The sequence below is a fragment of the Sphaeramia orbicularis genome, chromosome 21 (assembly GCF_902148855.1).
Source record: "Sphaeramia orbicularis chromosome 21, fSphaOr1.1, whole genome shotgun sequence".
NCBI lineage: Eukaryota > Metazoa > Chordata > Actinopteri > Kurtiformes > Apogonidae > Sphaeramia > Sphaeramia orbicularis.
In genome coordinates this window covers 11,039,524-11,054,726 of record NC_043977.1, presented here as the reverse complement: position 1 = coordinate 11,054,726, position 15,203 = coordinate 11,039,524, and the positions used below count along the sequence as shown (strand labels likewise).

The 15,203-nt window shown below is 41.6% G+C and overlaps 1 protein-coding gene across 2 annotated transcripts in view; it reads right to left on the bottom strand.

Annotated features, from left to right (window-relative positions):
* Nucleotides 1–2,783: 2,783 nt before the first annotated feature.
* Nucleotides 2,784–15,203, bottom strand: part of LOC115411948 (myosin light chain kinase, smooth muscle-like) — a 52,893-nt gene continuing 40,473 nt past the window's right edge. The window contains exons 20-35 of one of the 2 annotated variants that reach the window (XM_030124252.1): nt 13,742–13,789; nt 13,347–13,474; nt 12,692–12,848; nt 12,308–12,498; nt 11,650–11,761; nt 11,528–11,566; nt 11,163–11,250; nt 10,870–11,073; nt 8,389–8,606; nt 8,084–8,207; nt 7,062–7,214; nt 6,717–6,840; nt 5,967–6,057; nt 5,194–5,322; nt 4,961–5,073; nt 2,784–4,483 (exon numbers count right to left, since the gene is read on the bottom strand). In XM_030124252.1, coding sequence (XP_029980112.1) covers nt 4,346–4,483; nt 4,961–5,073; nt 5,194–5,322; nt 5,967–6,057; nt 6,717–6,840; nt 7,062–7,214; nt 8,084–8,207; nt 8,389–8,606; nt 10,870–11,073; nt 11,163–11,250; nt 11,528–11,566; nt 11,650–11,761; nt 12,308–12,498; nt 12,692–12,848; nt 13,347–13,474; nt 13,742–13,789 — 2,057 coding nt within the window. In that variant the 3' untranslated portion in view covers nt 2,784–4,345. The remainder of the gene's footprint in view (nt 4,484–4,960; nt 5,074–5,193; nt 5,323–5,966; nt 6,058–6,716; nt 6,841–7,061; nt 7,215–8,083; nt 8,208–8,388; nt 8,607–10,869; nt 11,074–11,162; nt 11,251–11,527; nt 11,567–11,649; nt 11,762–12,307; nt 12,499–12,691; nt 12,849–13,346; nt 13,475–13,741; nt 13,790–15,203) is intronic. The other variant, XM_030124253.1, reaches the window with a different exon arrangement.

Below are 15,203 nucleotides of genomic sequence, written 5' to 3'. Positions count from 1 at the left end.
CTTTTGGAGTAATCATACTTCCAAATATACTAGATTCATGAGGTACTTATTGGAAAATTAAATTTTATTCATCATTGACTTTAGTGTTCTACACTATTTCAAACAAAAACACTTTAGCCTGGAAGGGATTTTGGAGTATGATTACAGTAAAAGCACACAGTAAAAGTAGTTTGTAGTGTTTGTGCTAATAATATGAGTAAAATTACAGTATGAAAATGTTTACAATTACAAACTATCCATGAAATAAAAATGGGACTAACCTGAAATAAGTGGAATTTTTACAATATTCGGCCTCAGCTTCTCATATACACATGTACATTATAACTTAGGGCCTTTTCACACAGCGTACTCGAGTCTGTACTGTACTTGGATATGTTCACACCTTTCCTGCAGATGTTTCATTCACAAGCGCATACTGCGGCCCATGCTCGTGTACGCATGGGTGTTACAGGGCTGAGACAGTAGGTGGCGGTGTGGAAGGAATTCTGTCGCTATCCAACAAACGCAGAGGTTCGAATAGAAACCTTTACGTCATCAACTGAGCGACTGTTCTATTCATTTATCTACAATGGCGACAAGACAGGCACTACTTTTCTATCTGTTAGCCAGTTTGAGGTAAAGAGAAGAAGAGTGACCTTCGTTGTCCCTGATATCGCAGTTCGGTCCATAAGGCAAGCCTGTGCCACACGGATCTGAGGCTTTTTCAGAAGACAACAACCTAATCTCATAGTGATTAGGTCACTTCTGTTGTCAGAGCGGTGATTAGGTCTCATCCGGTCTGGGGCATGGATCGCATTCACACGGTAACGTACTGTGTTGGAGTCTGGGCAGTCCATACCCTGGACTACCTTCTAAACTGGACTCACGTACGGTACTTGAGCACGGAACGTTTGCATTTACATGGATAAAAGTAAGTGGACTTTAGGGTCCAGTGTACTCAGATACGGACTCGAGTACGCTGTATGAAAAGCCCTTAGACATCACAGTGGATCTAGAGAAGTACAGAACATTTATTAACAGGCACATGGAACTGAAAAATACGCAATTTCACTTTAGGATCAATACAACTTTGCAAATTCATCCCGTGGGCTGGACTGAATCCTTTGGAGGGCCAGTTTTGGCCCATAGGCCGTATGTTTGACACCCTTGTCTTAGATCACATGAGGTTAAAGTGTGAATACCTGAGTCTCAGTAACCTGGGTAACTCAGGGGTCAGAAGTCAGCATGGAGGCAGTGATGTGATCCTGCTAGTCTTAATGAGACCCAGGTAACAAGGCGGTCTCAGGTGGACTCATTAAGGACTGAGCGTTGTCCTCTGGGACCCATGTGTTTACCACTAACATATCCTTGGAGGAAAACCAGGTTTACTGTGTTTTTACATCAGACCAGTTACTGAACACCTGCACAATGGCCACTTCTACACAAACCCACAAACCACAAACACACAAACCACAAACACACAAACCACAAACCCACAAACCACAAACGACATCTTGGTTTTGTGATAAAAATTTATTTGGTATCTGTGAGTAACTACAGTCGTAGTGTTCTCATACATGTCATCTGCAGTTCATCAAACTGATATATATTTATAAAAATTAGAGAAATATCATCTACATACATCTAATACAAAAACAGAACAGTCTGAGTCCACTGCTCGTTTTAGTATCGGGGACGTAATGTGAAAAATTAAGTGCTGACATGAATCTCCAAGACGATGCTCAAATGATAATATTATACGTATGAATCTGTGCTTTAAATAAGTCTAAAAATAAAACACTTCTTAAACACAAACAACCACCAAACGAACACGCGAACAGGTAAGTTCACAACAAACGCACACCTGTGAGTTAACGGTGTCTCTTTGGTTTCAGCTGAAGCCGTTAAATAAATGATCTAAAGCACAAATAAACAAACAAACAAACAAACAAACAGCTGGAATGTGGCAAACAGACGATCAACAGTCGGACTTTCAACAATCAGACGGTCAAAAGTAGACGTTCAACAGTTGGACATTCAACGGTTGGACGTTCAACGGTTGGACGTTCAACCGTAGACATTCAACAGTAGATGTTCAACAGTCGGACTTTCAACGATAGATGTTCAACGGTCAGACTTTCAACGGTTAGATGTTCAACGGTCGGACTTTCAATGGTTAGATGTTCAACGACTGACATTCAACGGTCGGACGTTCAATGGTAGACGTTCAACAGTCGGACGTGTGGACCCAGAGACACTGGTCAAAGACGGCTGCATTTTAGCTCAGATCTATTTCTGGAAAAATGAACTAATGGACACATTTCAATGTTTGCATGACCCGTGTTTGATTTCATTTGGGCGGCCGTGGCTCAGGTGGTAGAGTGGGTCGTCCAATAACCGAAGGGTTGGCGGATCGACACTTCACCCTCCTTGCCTCCAGTGCTGCTACTCACACTGGTGTATGAATGCGTATGAATGTTCGGTGGTGGTCGGAGGGGCCGTTGGCGTGGATTGGCAGCCACGCTTCCGTCAGTCTGCCCCAGAACAGCTGTGGATACAGATGTAGTGTACCACCACCAGAGGGAGAATGTGAGAGTGAATGAATAATGGATCCACTGTACACGCTTTGAGTATGCATTCATAGAAAAGCGCTATATAAATCTAATCCATTATTATCATTATTATTATTTGTAAAAACTGATGCCTTCATGGTCAATCCAATATCAGTCAGATCATGTTTACACATTGACAGTGATCCAACACCACAACACTGATGTACATTAACCTGGACACACCAGTATATATTATCTTACTATCCAAAATATTGTATTTTTTAAATTATCCCAAAATTACAAGATTGCGTTGAGCAAATTATTGGGGGAATTTCATCATGGGTGGATAATCTTTATTATTTTCAACTAAATGTTAAGTTGAAAATGTGTAAGGAAAGATCTCCTAATTATTATTTCATTTAGATGCAAATTTTAAGATTTCAACACAATTTCAAAAACCTCAAATCTACTGTCGGTCTCCAATATGCCTCCATATTAATGAAAGTGAGTCATGAATAAATATTAAGAAACTATCCCTTGTCAGCTTTCAAAGCGTTGACATTAATGATATATTAACATTTTATAGTATTTATAAAGCAGATTGTCAAACGCAGCTGAAACAGACCGTTAAAAGCATCTCTGTGTTGATTTAAGGCTAACAACATAAGGCAGAGGTGTTAGCTGAAAAAACAAAAGAAAAAAAGCACAACAGAAAGAAAAGTGCTCAAACAGAAGTAAAGACGACCAATTTAACATTTTTCAGAAAAAAAAAAAAAAAAAACAGAACAGAGAGGCTACAGACAAAAAAGACGATTAGCATTGACCATCAGAGCCTTCGAAAGTTAGCTCACATTAGCATCGGGACAAATTAGCTCACGTTAGCATCAGGATGAATTAGGTCACGTTAGCATCGGGACAAGTTAGCTCATGTTAGCTTGAGCACAGACTGTTAATGTAAATAGTTTGTGATCACTGATTTTTTTTGTTTCTTGCTACATAATCAAGACTCTTCATGTCTGAAACTATTGTCGTTATGTTGAAGTTATGGATCCACAGTTAATAACAGACACTAAAGCCTCCTCCTGTCAGGACGTCAGCAGATGATCAGTAGAATACAGACGATGCTGAGCTGATAAAACTTATTTCATTGTGTCGTCCTGCCAGTGCTGTTTAGCTGCGATGCTAATGTTTTAACTGTTTGACTGATTTTTGCAGGGGAATTATCTCTGAATCCAAGGCTCTGACGTCTCCTCTCACACCTGGACTCACACAGGAAGTGGCCTCGGTCACAAGTTCTCAGATCCACGCTGTTAGCTTTAGTTTTAGCATTAGCATGATCTCCTCGAGCTCCTCGTCCCAGTTTTTTTTATGGTGATGTTTGCTTACATGGTTCAGTCTAAAGTTTGTTTGGAAATTGAACCAATGTGTAAAATACATGATTTGATTGAACAAAGCTGGTTAATGATGGAGAACCAACAGCTGAACACGGAAAAACTGCTCCCCTTTCAGTTTTTCACCAGTTGTTTGATATAATTCTGATTGAATTGATGTGGTTTACTCAGAGGATTATCATCATTAAAGCAGCATCTAAAAATCAGCCGCGGTTGGAGGTTAACAACAATCAACTGACCGACTGAAAGGTTGTGGAGATTAGGTCTGAGACAGGAAATGAGGAGCACAAAGGGGTGGGGCTTCTGTTTACCTGGTCAAGTGTTTTTGGATTATTTTAAAGAACAAATGCATATTTATGAAGGTGGTGTTTTCAGTTACTTCAGAGGCGCCTCCTCTTCCTGTAGAGTCCAGAGTCCACAGCCTTACTCCTCCTCTTCCTCCTCCTCCTCCTCCTCCCCCTCCCCCTCCATCACCTCCACCAGCAGCTCGGCGGTGCAGGTCGCCTCCCCCAGGCTGTTCACCGCCTTCACTGTGTATTTGGCGTCGTCATCTCCCGACACCTGAGCATCAACATCAACGAACCAAATGAAACGAAAAAACCACAACACGCCAATCAAGTGTAACAGACACCAAATACTGATACTGCAATAAACAAAGTACAGGTACTTTAATCACTGTCATTCAAGGGACTTTTTTGACTGTGGTTGTAACACACTGAAAAAGAAACAAAAATTCTGAGCTAATCCAATGTGATCTAATCTAATCGAATGTGATCCAATTTAATTTAATCTAATGTGATCTAATCTGTTTCATTTGTAAAGACTAAGTAGGATTACTTTGTTTTGTTGCATATTCTAAATAATCTAATCTAATCTTTAATTTGGATTTAGGTTGGTTTTCTAGTCTTTTACTGTTGTAACTAATCTGAGGTCTCCAGTGAAACTGCACTGGGATGTTCTATTAGACCCTTCCATGTTATTGATGATGAGACTATGATGAAGGTCATGTTTGAGTGTGATGTGGCGTTGACCTCTGACCTCTGAAATGACCAGGCTACAGTTCCCGTCTTCGTCGTAGTCAATCTGGAAGTGTCGGGTCTCCTTGATGGGCTGGTCGTCTTTGTACCAGACCACCTCCGGGTCAGGGTAACCTGTCATTGGAACCAGAACCAGAACCCCCCTCTGTTACATCCACACACTTTACAACATGGTACCACATGGTTCTGACCCGGTCTCTGCTCGGGTTGAATCCTCAGGCTCTCGTGCGGTACCTTCTATCTTGCAGTCGAAGCGGGCGGCGCTTCCCTCCACCACCTCCACATCCTGGATGACGCTGCTAAAGGTGGGTTTAGACTCCGCCCTCTGCTCATACTCCAAACATTCCAGGAACTGGTTATCCTCTGAAACACAGCCACCCCAGGCCCAGAGGTTAGAGGCCAACTTGACAAAAGAAGGTGTTGATCAGACTGACGGAAACTGAATGTGTCTGTGACTGATGGACGATGTATGGTTACGACCATGGATCAGACCAGGGTCTCTGATTGGATGGTTTCAGCCCACATTCCAACTCAAACCCTGGCATTTTCTTCTATGATGGAACAAAACTCCTGAAGAACATCTTTAACATGTGAAACTCATCCACTCTTTAATAGTTTTTTATAGTTTATCAGTTCAGTTCCATCTGTTCCATCCTCATACATGTCAATGATCTACAGTTTATTATAAATGATCAGATTAAATGTGTTCAATCTTATACATTTTAATCAAATGAATTTAATCCAAATGACCAAAGTGCTGTTTATCTGATGTTTTTAATGTACTGTATATAATAGTGTTTTTACCACATATATATTGATTTCTGTCCATTTATCCACTAGATTTGTAAATGTTCCAGTAAATAGAACCTGTGAATGTATGAATGAAATGAATGTATTATAAATTACAGACAATGCTTTCCCCTGGACTCAAACCCATTCAGACATAGACAGAATCTGTAGAGCTACAGACAAGAAGCATGTGGACAGTGTGAATAGTGTGGTCAAACCTTCGGTGGGTGACCCCTTCTTGGCGCTGACTCCAGCCATCATGGCCATAGACGACAGTCGGCCGATGGCTCTTACAGCATGACCCGTTTTCTGTCACAGAAGAAGAAACAAACATCACTTCCTGTTTCTACAGTGGACGATGCTGTCCGCCTGAACATGAACACAGGTGTCCCATCACTATGTCCAATGTCTCTGATGTGTGTTTTCATCATAGTTTTATGTTTAAACAGGATTCAATGAGAGGTTGAACAGAACCAAAGAACCAGAACCAGGTTGATGAAACTGATGCGGATCAGCTGAAACTGAACCGAATCAGGTCTGAGCATAAAACTGTTCAGGTTGAATGTTCTTCTTCTGTGGTGTCACATCAGATTTATCTGTCTGTCAGGTGTTGTTTACCTGTGTCAGGTGTTGTTTACCTGTGTGTCAAGTGTTGTTTACTTGTGTGTTGGTGTTGTTTACTTGTGTGTTGGTGTTGTTTACCTGTGTGTCAGGTATTGTTTACTTGTGTGTTGGTGTTGTTTATCTGTGTCAGGTGTTTTTTTTACCTGTGTGTTGGTGTTGTTTACCTGTGTCATGTGTTGTTTACTTGTGTGTCAGGTGTTGTTTACTTGTTTGTTGGTGTTGTTTACCTATTTGTGTGTGTAAGGTGTTGTTTACTTGTTTGTCAGGTGTTGCTTACCTATGTGTTGGTGTTGTTTACCTGTGTGTGTCAGGTGTTGTTTACTTGTTTATCAGATGTTGTTTACCTGCCACTTCCTCCTCAGGATGTACTTCTTCATCCTCTCCTTGGACAGTTTCTTGGCCTTCATGGTGTTTGTGTCCTGTTTGAGCCACGGGTGTTCGAAACACTGAGCGCAGGACAGACGGGCCCTGCACCACAGACACACAACAGCAAAACAACGCACACAGACACATGAACACACAACGACACACACAGACACACAACGACACACACAGACACACGAACACAGACACACAAACACACAATGACACACACAGACAGTTTTCATTGTCATATGAGCATTTGTTGGACTGACTGAACATTCTGAACCTTGGATCATTCATCTGATCAGAGTAAACCTGGTCCTCACTTCATGTCCTTCTTCAGCAGTTTGGTGATGAAGTCCTTGGCGTTGTCCGAGATCTCATCGAAGGCCTCGTCCTCGAAGTCCCAGGTCGCCGAGGTCACGTTGGACAGAGTCTCGTTGTCGTTGTCGCCCATGAATGGAGACAGACCGCTGAGTCTGGACACGAGGAAAACAAGAAGAACTGAGTCAGACTGGCACTAACGGACATAAAACTACAGATGAACACCAGAAGACTGATGCTATGTATGCTATGCTAACAACCTAACAAACATCAGAAATTAATGCTGCATTCCAAAGTGCTGAGAGGTAGAATACATCTCACTTGGAGTTAACCATATCCCACCTCACAGTATTCCAGATGATCCATGTTGAACATAAACAAACATGGAGGACTGCAGATCTAAGCTCCTATTTGCTTTGTTACTAAAGAGGCATTTTGACTCTAGACAGTACAGTGTCCTCATATACGCAAACGCGATGGAAGAGGCGAAATGACGGATGAGCTAATTATATATTGTGAGGTTTTTTTCATTGCAAACTTGCACACTGTGCACCCCCGTTGTTGTGTTGACATCACGTTGCAGTTCGCGGTGAGGTCAAGGTAATTCAAACTGGCCCCACTTTGGAACTAGGATCTCCGGCTTCGACAGGCGTTCCAATGCATTTTATCGAGTTGGACATCGGACACTTCTCACCTCCCAGCACTTTGGAATGCAGCTTAACTTCCACAGAGCAAAGTGAAGATAAGCTAACCCCCAAAATAGAACAAAATAAAGCCAAGCTGAGCTAAAAGTACAGATAATTTAAGATGTTGAGTAAAATAATCAATAATAATCAATATATAACAGATGAAAGAGTGAAGTTAAGCTAATGAAGCAAAACTGAGTCCAGAGAATCATTATTCTGAACTGTACAGACCCATGAAGCCGATAGCAGAGGCTACTAGTGTTAGCATGTAGAGACCGGACAGTACCAGACCTGGACCTGGACCTGAAACCTATAGTGTCAGTGTTGATGATGCTCACAGGATGTAACAGATGACGCCAATGCTCCACATGTCGGTTGGGTAACTGATGGCCTCGTAGTTTATCACCTCAGGAGCCACGAACTCTGGCGTCCCAAACAAAACCTTCAGTGTCCCAGCATTTTCTAACACAAGCACAACAACATCATCATCATCATCATCATCATCATCATCATCATCATCAACAACCACCATTCACTTAGAAAACACAAAACTGGGTCATGGCTTCATCTCCTCAGCTCCTTCCGGTGACCTCTGACTCCACCTTCCCATCAACCCCCGCCTTCCCATCAGCCCTTGCAGTACCTAGTCTCCTGGCAAGTCCGAAGTCGATCAGTTTGATTTTGCTGCCCGTCTTGTTGACACACATGATGTTTTCTGGTTTGAGGTCCAGGTGGACGATGCCCTGTTTGTGGATGAAGGCCACGCCGTCGATGATCTGTAACATGTACTTAATGACTTCTCTCTCCGTCAACTCGAAATCCTCGTCGATGATGCGTTCAAACAGCTCGCCACCCGAAATCCTGGACAGAGGAAAACAATGCCAAGAGTTCAAGTGTTATTAATCCTTAAATCCTTAATTAAAACCTAAAGAGATGACAAAAACCATCTACTGATGTAAAGTTTAATACCTGCTGATCCACTAATCCTATCAATCCATGTAAATAATTGGTGTAAAATACAGTTCATCATCTTTTCATGGTCATCAGATATGACCCATTTAAACATTCAGAGGCTCCGCAGTGAATGTGGAAACACCGTCATCTTCTGCAACACTGATTCCCATGGAGATGGATAAATGATAGTGGATAAAAATGAACAGAAATTAAGAAATAAATAACTACAAAATAAATAATATGAAAAAAATTAGCAAAAAACAGACTAAAATAAAGTAAAAAAAAAAGAATAAAATAAGCAAAACAGACAAATTAATGAATAAAAGGTACAAAAATTAACAATAAATGAACAAAGTAATACGTACCATTAACAAAATGAGCCACAAACTGAACAAAATTGAAGAAAAAATAATAAAGCCATGGAGTTTGATCAATGACAGTGGATGGACATACTTGCTTGACATATAGCAAATAATAAATACCAAAAACCAATTAAAAAAAATGACACAATAATACATAATGTGAAGTAAAAAAGAAACTAAAAGTAAAAAAAAAAAGAATAAGCCACAAACTGAACAAATCTGAAGAAAAAAAAAATTAAGAAAATTAACAAAATGAATAAAATGATAAATAAAATTAATTAAAAAAAATAAGGTTGTAGACTCTTGTTTATATGATAAGTTAATGAAATATTTGACTGAAAAAGTCACTCTTGTTTTGTATATTTTCATAAAATAACCTTTAAATGAGTCAATTAAATATAGGAAAATAAATAATATGCACTAAAAAATGCAGAGGATTAAACAATAACAGCAGTAAATCCCTAATAAAGGTTCAATGTAAAGATCAGTCCTTCAGTTTTTTCACCCATAATCCTCAGTAAATGTAAACGTGGGCTTGGTCTCTGATGAGATTCAGATAAAAACAGTGGAGTTTCTTCGTGAAAACTCGGTCTCATCTGTCTATCCCGGCTCTAAAATTAGCAGAGGAAATAGCTGATCTCAGATTCCTCTCATACTTGGACACAGTTATTTTCCATCGTTCAGTCAAACAAACATTGCAGACTCCAGAGTTTTTGCACCGAACTGTCGGATTATGATCAATCCCAAAAACTCAACCAGATCAGAGTTTCTTCACCAGAGAAAATTAAATCAAACCTAAACCTAAACCTCTGAGTTTGTCTCATGGGTGTCAGGGTTTGGACAGAAGAAAAACAACTGAAACACATCTGGAAACAGGACAAAGACACGACAACACATAGTGAAAAAGGAAACAAACTACTGAGAACAAACCGTTAATTAGAATATTTCACCTCTATATGTTTACAGGCTGTAGTTTTATTACTATTATTCTGTTTTCTATTGTGGGTTTGTTTTTTTAATGACCTTATGCTGGACTTCATCCTGTTGCTGCCATGACCAGTGTATTTTCCTGAAGTGGGATCAATAAAATTTCATCTATCATCTATTTAACTCTTCGATGCCTGAGTGTCTGGACCCTCCACTCTAACATAAATGGGTTAAAATGAACTGAGTTCAAATCAATGTGTTTTTATGACACTTGTCATTTTGTCACAATAAAAATAATCATTTGTATTATATTTTGGTCCAAAAAGAATGATTTCATGTTTATATACAGTATATAATATATAACAGCAATAGAACAATGTCAACATCCATTTAGTGAGTGAGACTCTGTGTTCTTTGGTTTTACTGTTGAATGAATCGAAGGTTCAGATTTAATTCCATTGCAAATGAATGTGGGTCATTTATGGAAACTTGGGGTGATAATACAAAAACTACAATTACACAAAATCTATAAAAGATAAAGTAACAATTTAAATGATATGATGTCAATCACATATTTTTGAGGAATACCTGGAATATGAAATAATAATTTTTCATCACAAAGATATTGCAATAAAACAACCTCAGCATATGATATGTACTGAAGAGCAAAATGTATAACCCACTTTTCTTCTAATAAAAAGTTTAATAACAAAAAACCCTTAAAGTGACAGAACAGAGGAATCTGAAAGTGAAAAACTAAATTCAAGGGTTCAGTGTAAATGGAGCAAACGGTGACAGATGCTAGTGAGAACGACGCTAAAGAAGCTAAACTGATAAATGCTAATGTTAGCTGATAGCAAAAGGATGTGGATTGAACGTACATCTCCAGAACCATGACGATGTCAGACTTTCCCTCGAAGGCGTCGATGCACTGGACCAGTTTGGGATGGTGGAGGCTGTTCATGATGCCAATCTCCTGCCGGACGTTCTCCTTCTCCTTGGCCGAGTACGCCTTGATGAACTTTCCCGCCCACACCTTCTTTGTGGCCTTTTCCACCAGTTTGAAGACCTGACCAAACTTCCCCCTAAGACCAGAACGGACCACAGACATCTCACTCAGTTGCTCATTCCACCAACCCAACCCCGTCTGTAAAAACAGGAGAACCCTGCATACGTTCCCAGACGTTCCTCCACGTCGTACAGCTCCTTCACCTTCATGTCTGTTCTGATCGTCACGTCTCGATAATCCGGTTCCTTATCTTCTGAAACACAAGCATCACCTTATGTTGGATCGTAAATGGAGTCGCCATAAATAACACACCTGATGACCCATGTTCATTAACAGTTGGAGTCTGAGGTGTCGTTGGGGAAACAGTGTTCGCTGACGTCTTCATGACACGTACAACAATGTACGTACAACCGTCAGTCACATTGGCATATGCTGGGATTGTGTTGGTTGTGTTATTAGTGCTGATTGTTTTACGTGTTGTTTGTTGTATTAGTGTGGTTTGTTACAGAGTGGACAGATGTTTCTCCTACCATCGTCGTCCTCCTCTGGCTCCGCCTCCTCCTGGTTCTCTGTTAAAATAAACCAATCCATTGTTAGTCTGCTGTGGTTCCGTTTGGTGTGTGTTATTGTCGTCAGGTCGTAGGTTCCTCACCATCGTCCACCAGGCCCATAGTCACTGACTCTGACTCTGCACTGGGTTCTCCGACTCCATAGATATTTTGTGCTCGGACACGAAACTTATACTGACGCTCTGGAAGAAGGTTCTGGAGATAAACACAAGCTATGAACACTTAATTTTTCATTCATCAACAGTTGAAAACATTCTTACAATAAACCGAAACCAGAGAATCATCAGTCTGAACTGTACATGGAGCTGACAGTCGAGGATACTAGCATTAGCATGTGTTAGCATGTTCATGTGTTTCCTGTGAAAGCAGGAATCTGTAGAGACCTCAGTAGAGGTCTATTTGTGTCCTTTCAAATAACAGCCAGCTCTTAAACACAGTTTATTTATTTAATACAGAAAATGCTGCTAATCTTTTATTTCATGAGCATCATATCAAAAACACCTATGCTAGGTTAATTCTCTTGTTCAGGGTACTGGTATGGACTGGGGTTTATGGGTTCTAAACCAACCAAATGCACAGGATGAAGTTTCCTACAGAGAAACTAAAGGTGTACTGTACTTTTACCACATATTAGACACTAATTCATTAAGTTTAATGTGAATGTTCTCAGAATACCAGAATCAAAATCAGAATCATTTCCTGAGCCTTTGAACATGGGGGTGTGTCTGGGCGGTGCCTCACCTGTACATTGTAGGAGGTGCTGTTGCAGGACACCAGGTGTTTCCAGACCTGGTCCACAGAATCCCAGATCTCCAGGTTGTAGGACTGGACGGCGCTGCCTCCATCATATGTAGGTCCGTACCATGACAGGGTCAAACTCGACCGACGGATGTCCGACGCCGCCGGGACCTTAGCAGGAGGATCAGGTTTATCTGAGGAGGAGGAGGTGGAGGTGAGGGTGTGTGACGACAAAGAACACTGCCTCCTACAGCCTCTAGAGTCAACTACTGATGATGAGGAGGTGGTGTTAGTATCTGACGTATGATGTGGAGGGGGTGTTGGCGATGGACGGGGTCGTGTTGGTGTCTATTAATGGTGGAGGAGGTGGCGGTTGCAGTAGGTTACCAACTATGGTGAGGTTGAGCGCGGCCTGGCGAAGGCCGTATGTGTTCCTCAGTTCCACGGTGTAGCATCCACAGTGCTCCTGCTGACCGCTGACGATGGTCAGTTTACTGCTGCTGTCGGAGGAGTCAATGGAGATGTCGGCCGTACCTTCCTGGATCTGGAACACACAGGGTTAACCCTCACATTATGCACCACATACACACATACTGAGATGGTGTATTATTTCCACAGCAACATCTCACTACTTCTGTTGTAACTGCTTTTGGATTTAATTTGTCTATAAGTATGAATGACTGTCATTTTAAAGTCAGTGGTTTGTGTTGTGGTTATTGCCAAGGTTTGTTGAAAATGACCATATTTGGACAACAAAGGCGGGACTGCAGGACTATACAAAGGGTGATGGGTAGGCTATTGCTAAATGCTAACTTAGTGACTTGGCGTGGTGTCAATCATCAAAGCCTCTAATGGACCTGGGATCTGAATGATGGAGGATGGACTGACCCTTAGCCCCTCCCCATCCTGTGTGGGAGGACGGACTGACCCTAAGCCCCTCCCCATCTTGTGTGAGAGGATGGACTTAGCCCCTCCCCCTACTGTGTGGGAGGATTGACTGCCCCGCAGCTCCTCCCCCTCCAGTGTGTGTTACTGGTCTTACTGGTTTCCTGAACTTGAGCCAGGTGCAGGTGATGGGCGGAGCTCCAGAGAACTTGCAGAGGATCTCAACCTTCTCTCCAGCCAGGATCTTCATGTCCTCAGGGAAGGAGAGGATCTGAGGAGGCAGAGCTGAAACGACACCGTGGACCAATCAAAGCCAGTCCCACATTAATCCTGCCACAGAACACAGCAGCCAATCACAGCACGCACAGCTCCTCGTCTGACCAATCACAGCTTTAACCCATTGTGACTCACTGATTTTCAGACTGAACTTTAACGTGAGAGGTAACACCATCATCTACTGAGTTAAACCTGAGGTCAGCGAATGTGTCATGAAGTTACTGGACCTCTGTCCTCAGAGGACTGAGGTCAAAGGTCAGTCCACATGTTGGTCACCTTGTTTTGGAGGTGTCTTCGGCGTCGGCTTCTTTATTCGAGCTTCACCTGTTTGGAACAAAACAGAGAATCAGACAGTGATCCTTGTCCCATGTATGTTCCATGTGTTCCATGCATGTCCCATGTATGTTCCATGTGTTCCCTGTTCTATGTATGTTCCAGGAAGTTCAGGTCAATCGGAGGACACACTCAGTTTCTTCTTCTCTGCCTTTTCTTTTTTCTTTCCAGTAACGTTTACAGACAGAGAAGAAGAATGTGGAGGAGATGGAGTGTCCTGTTGGCCATATATGGTAATTCTAAAAATAGAAAGAAGCTCAGAGGGTTTGATTTATTCTGATGGCTGCACAAGAAGAGGAAGAAAGAAAAGAAGGAGGAGGAGAAGAAGAAGGAAAAGAAGAAATAGAAGCAGTAATTCTTCTTGATCTTATAGTTTCTTTTCTTTTGGTGGAAACACAAACAGCAGAACTTTCCAAGACAAAGTTCTTCCTGATTTTAGTTATGACACAGACGATGAATCAGACTCATTAAACTGTGTTTTAAAGGAAAAGAACAGACTCCACATTTCTAACAGAATTAATGACATGGAGTTGATGAAACTAATGAATGACCACAAACTGACATAACCAAAGGAACCTGAAGGTGTGGATATCAGACCAGGTTTGGGTTTGGATTCAGTCAAACTCATCTATTGTCACATTCCTGATGAAAAGAGGTCATTAAATGGAGACAGTCATTCCTGTAGGGGGCGCTACAATGACAGTACTGATTCAACCACAGAGGAAGAACTAACCAATTGAACATCATCATCACATCTGTACAGACACAAACCAAAGAGGGTCCTGTTCCAGGAATAACTCAACATCTGCATCACGGTTCCCTCAGGATGGCTGTACTTCCTGTTTGGAGGTGGATGAATGCAGTAATTGGATGGAGACAAAGGTCACATGACTAGACAACGATGATTAAACAGGTTTGATTTGATGGAGAAAAGTCTCCAGTATCAGTCCACTGATGCTGACCTCTGACCTTTTGACAACCTGCAGGAGGTTTTTGTCCTGTTCTTTAATTAAACATGTCCACATGGAGGTGGAACCAACAGGTAGGACCACCGAGTAGAACCAATGAGCAGAACCAACAGGTAGAACCAATGGGCAGAACCGCCGGGTAGCACAAACGGGCAGAACCACTGTGTAGAACCAACAAGCAGAACCACCAGGAAGAACCAATGGGCAGAACTGCCAAGTAGAACCAACAGGTAGATCCAACAGGAAGAACCACTAGGTAGAACCAACAGGCAGAATGAATGAGTAGAACCAACAGGCAGAATCAGCTCCACCTCAAACCAGTTTCAGAACCTGTGAGTAAACCTGTTTACACTTGGATCAGTTTCTGGTCCAGGTAAGGTGTGTGCTGCATTTACTAACACTACGAACATTTAACACTCACCTGTGGGTTCAGTCTG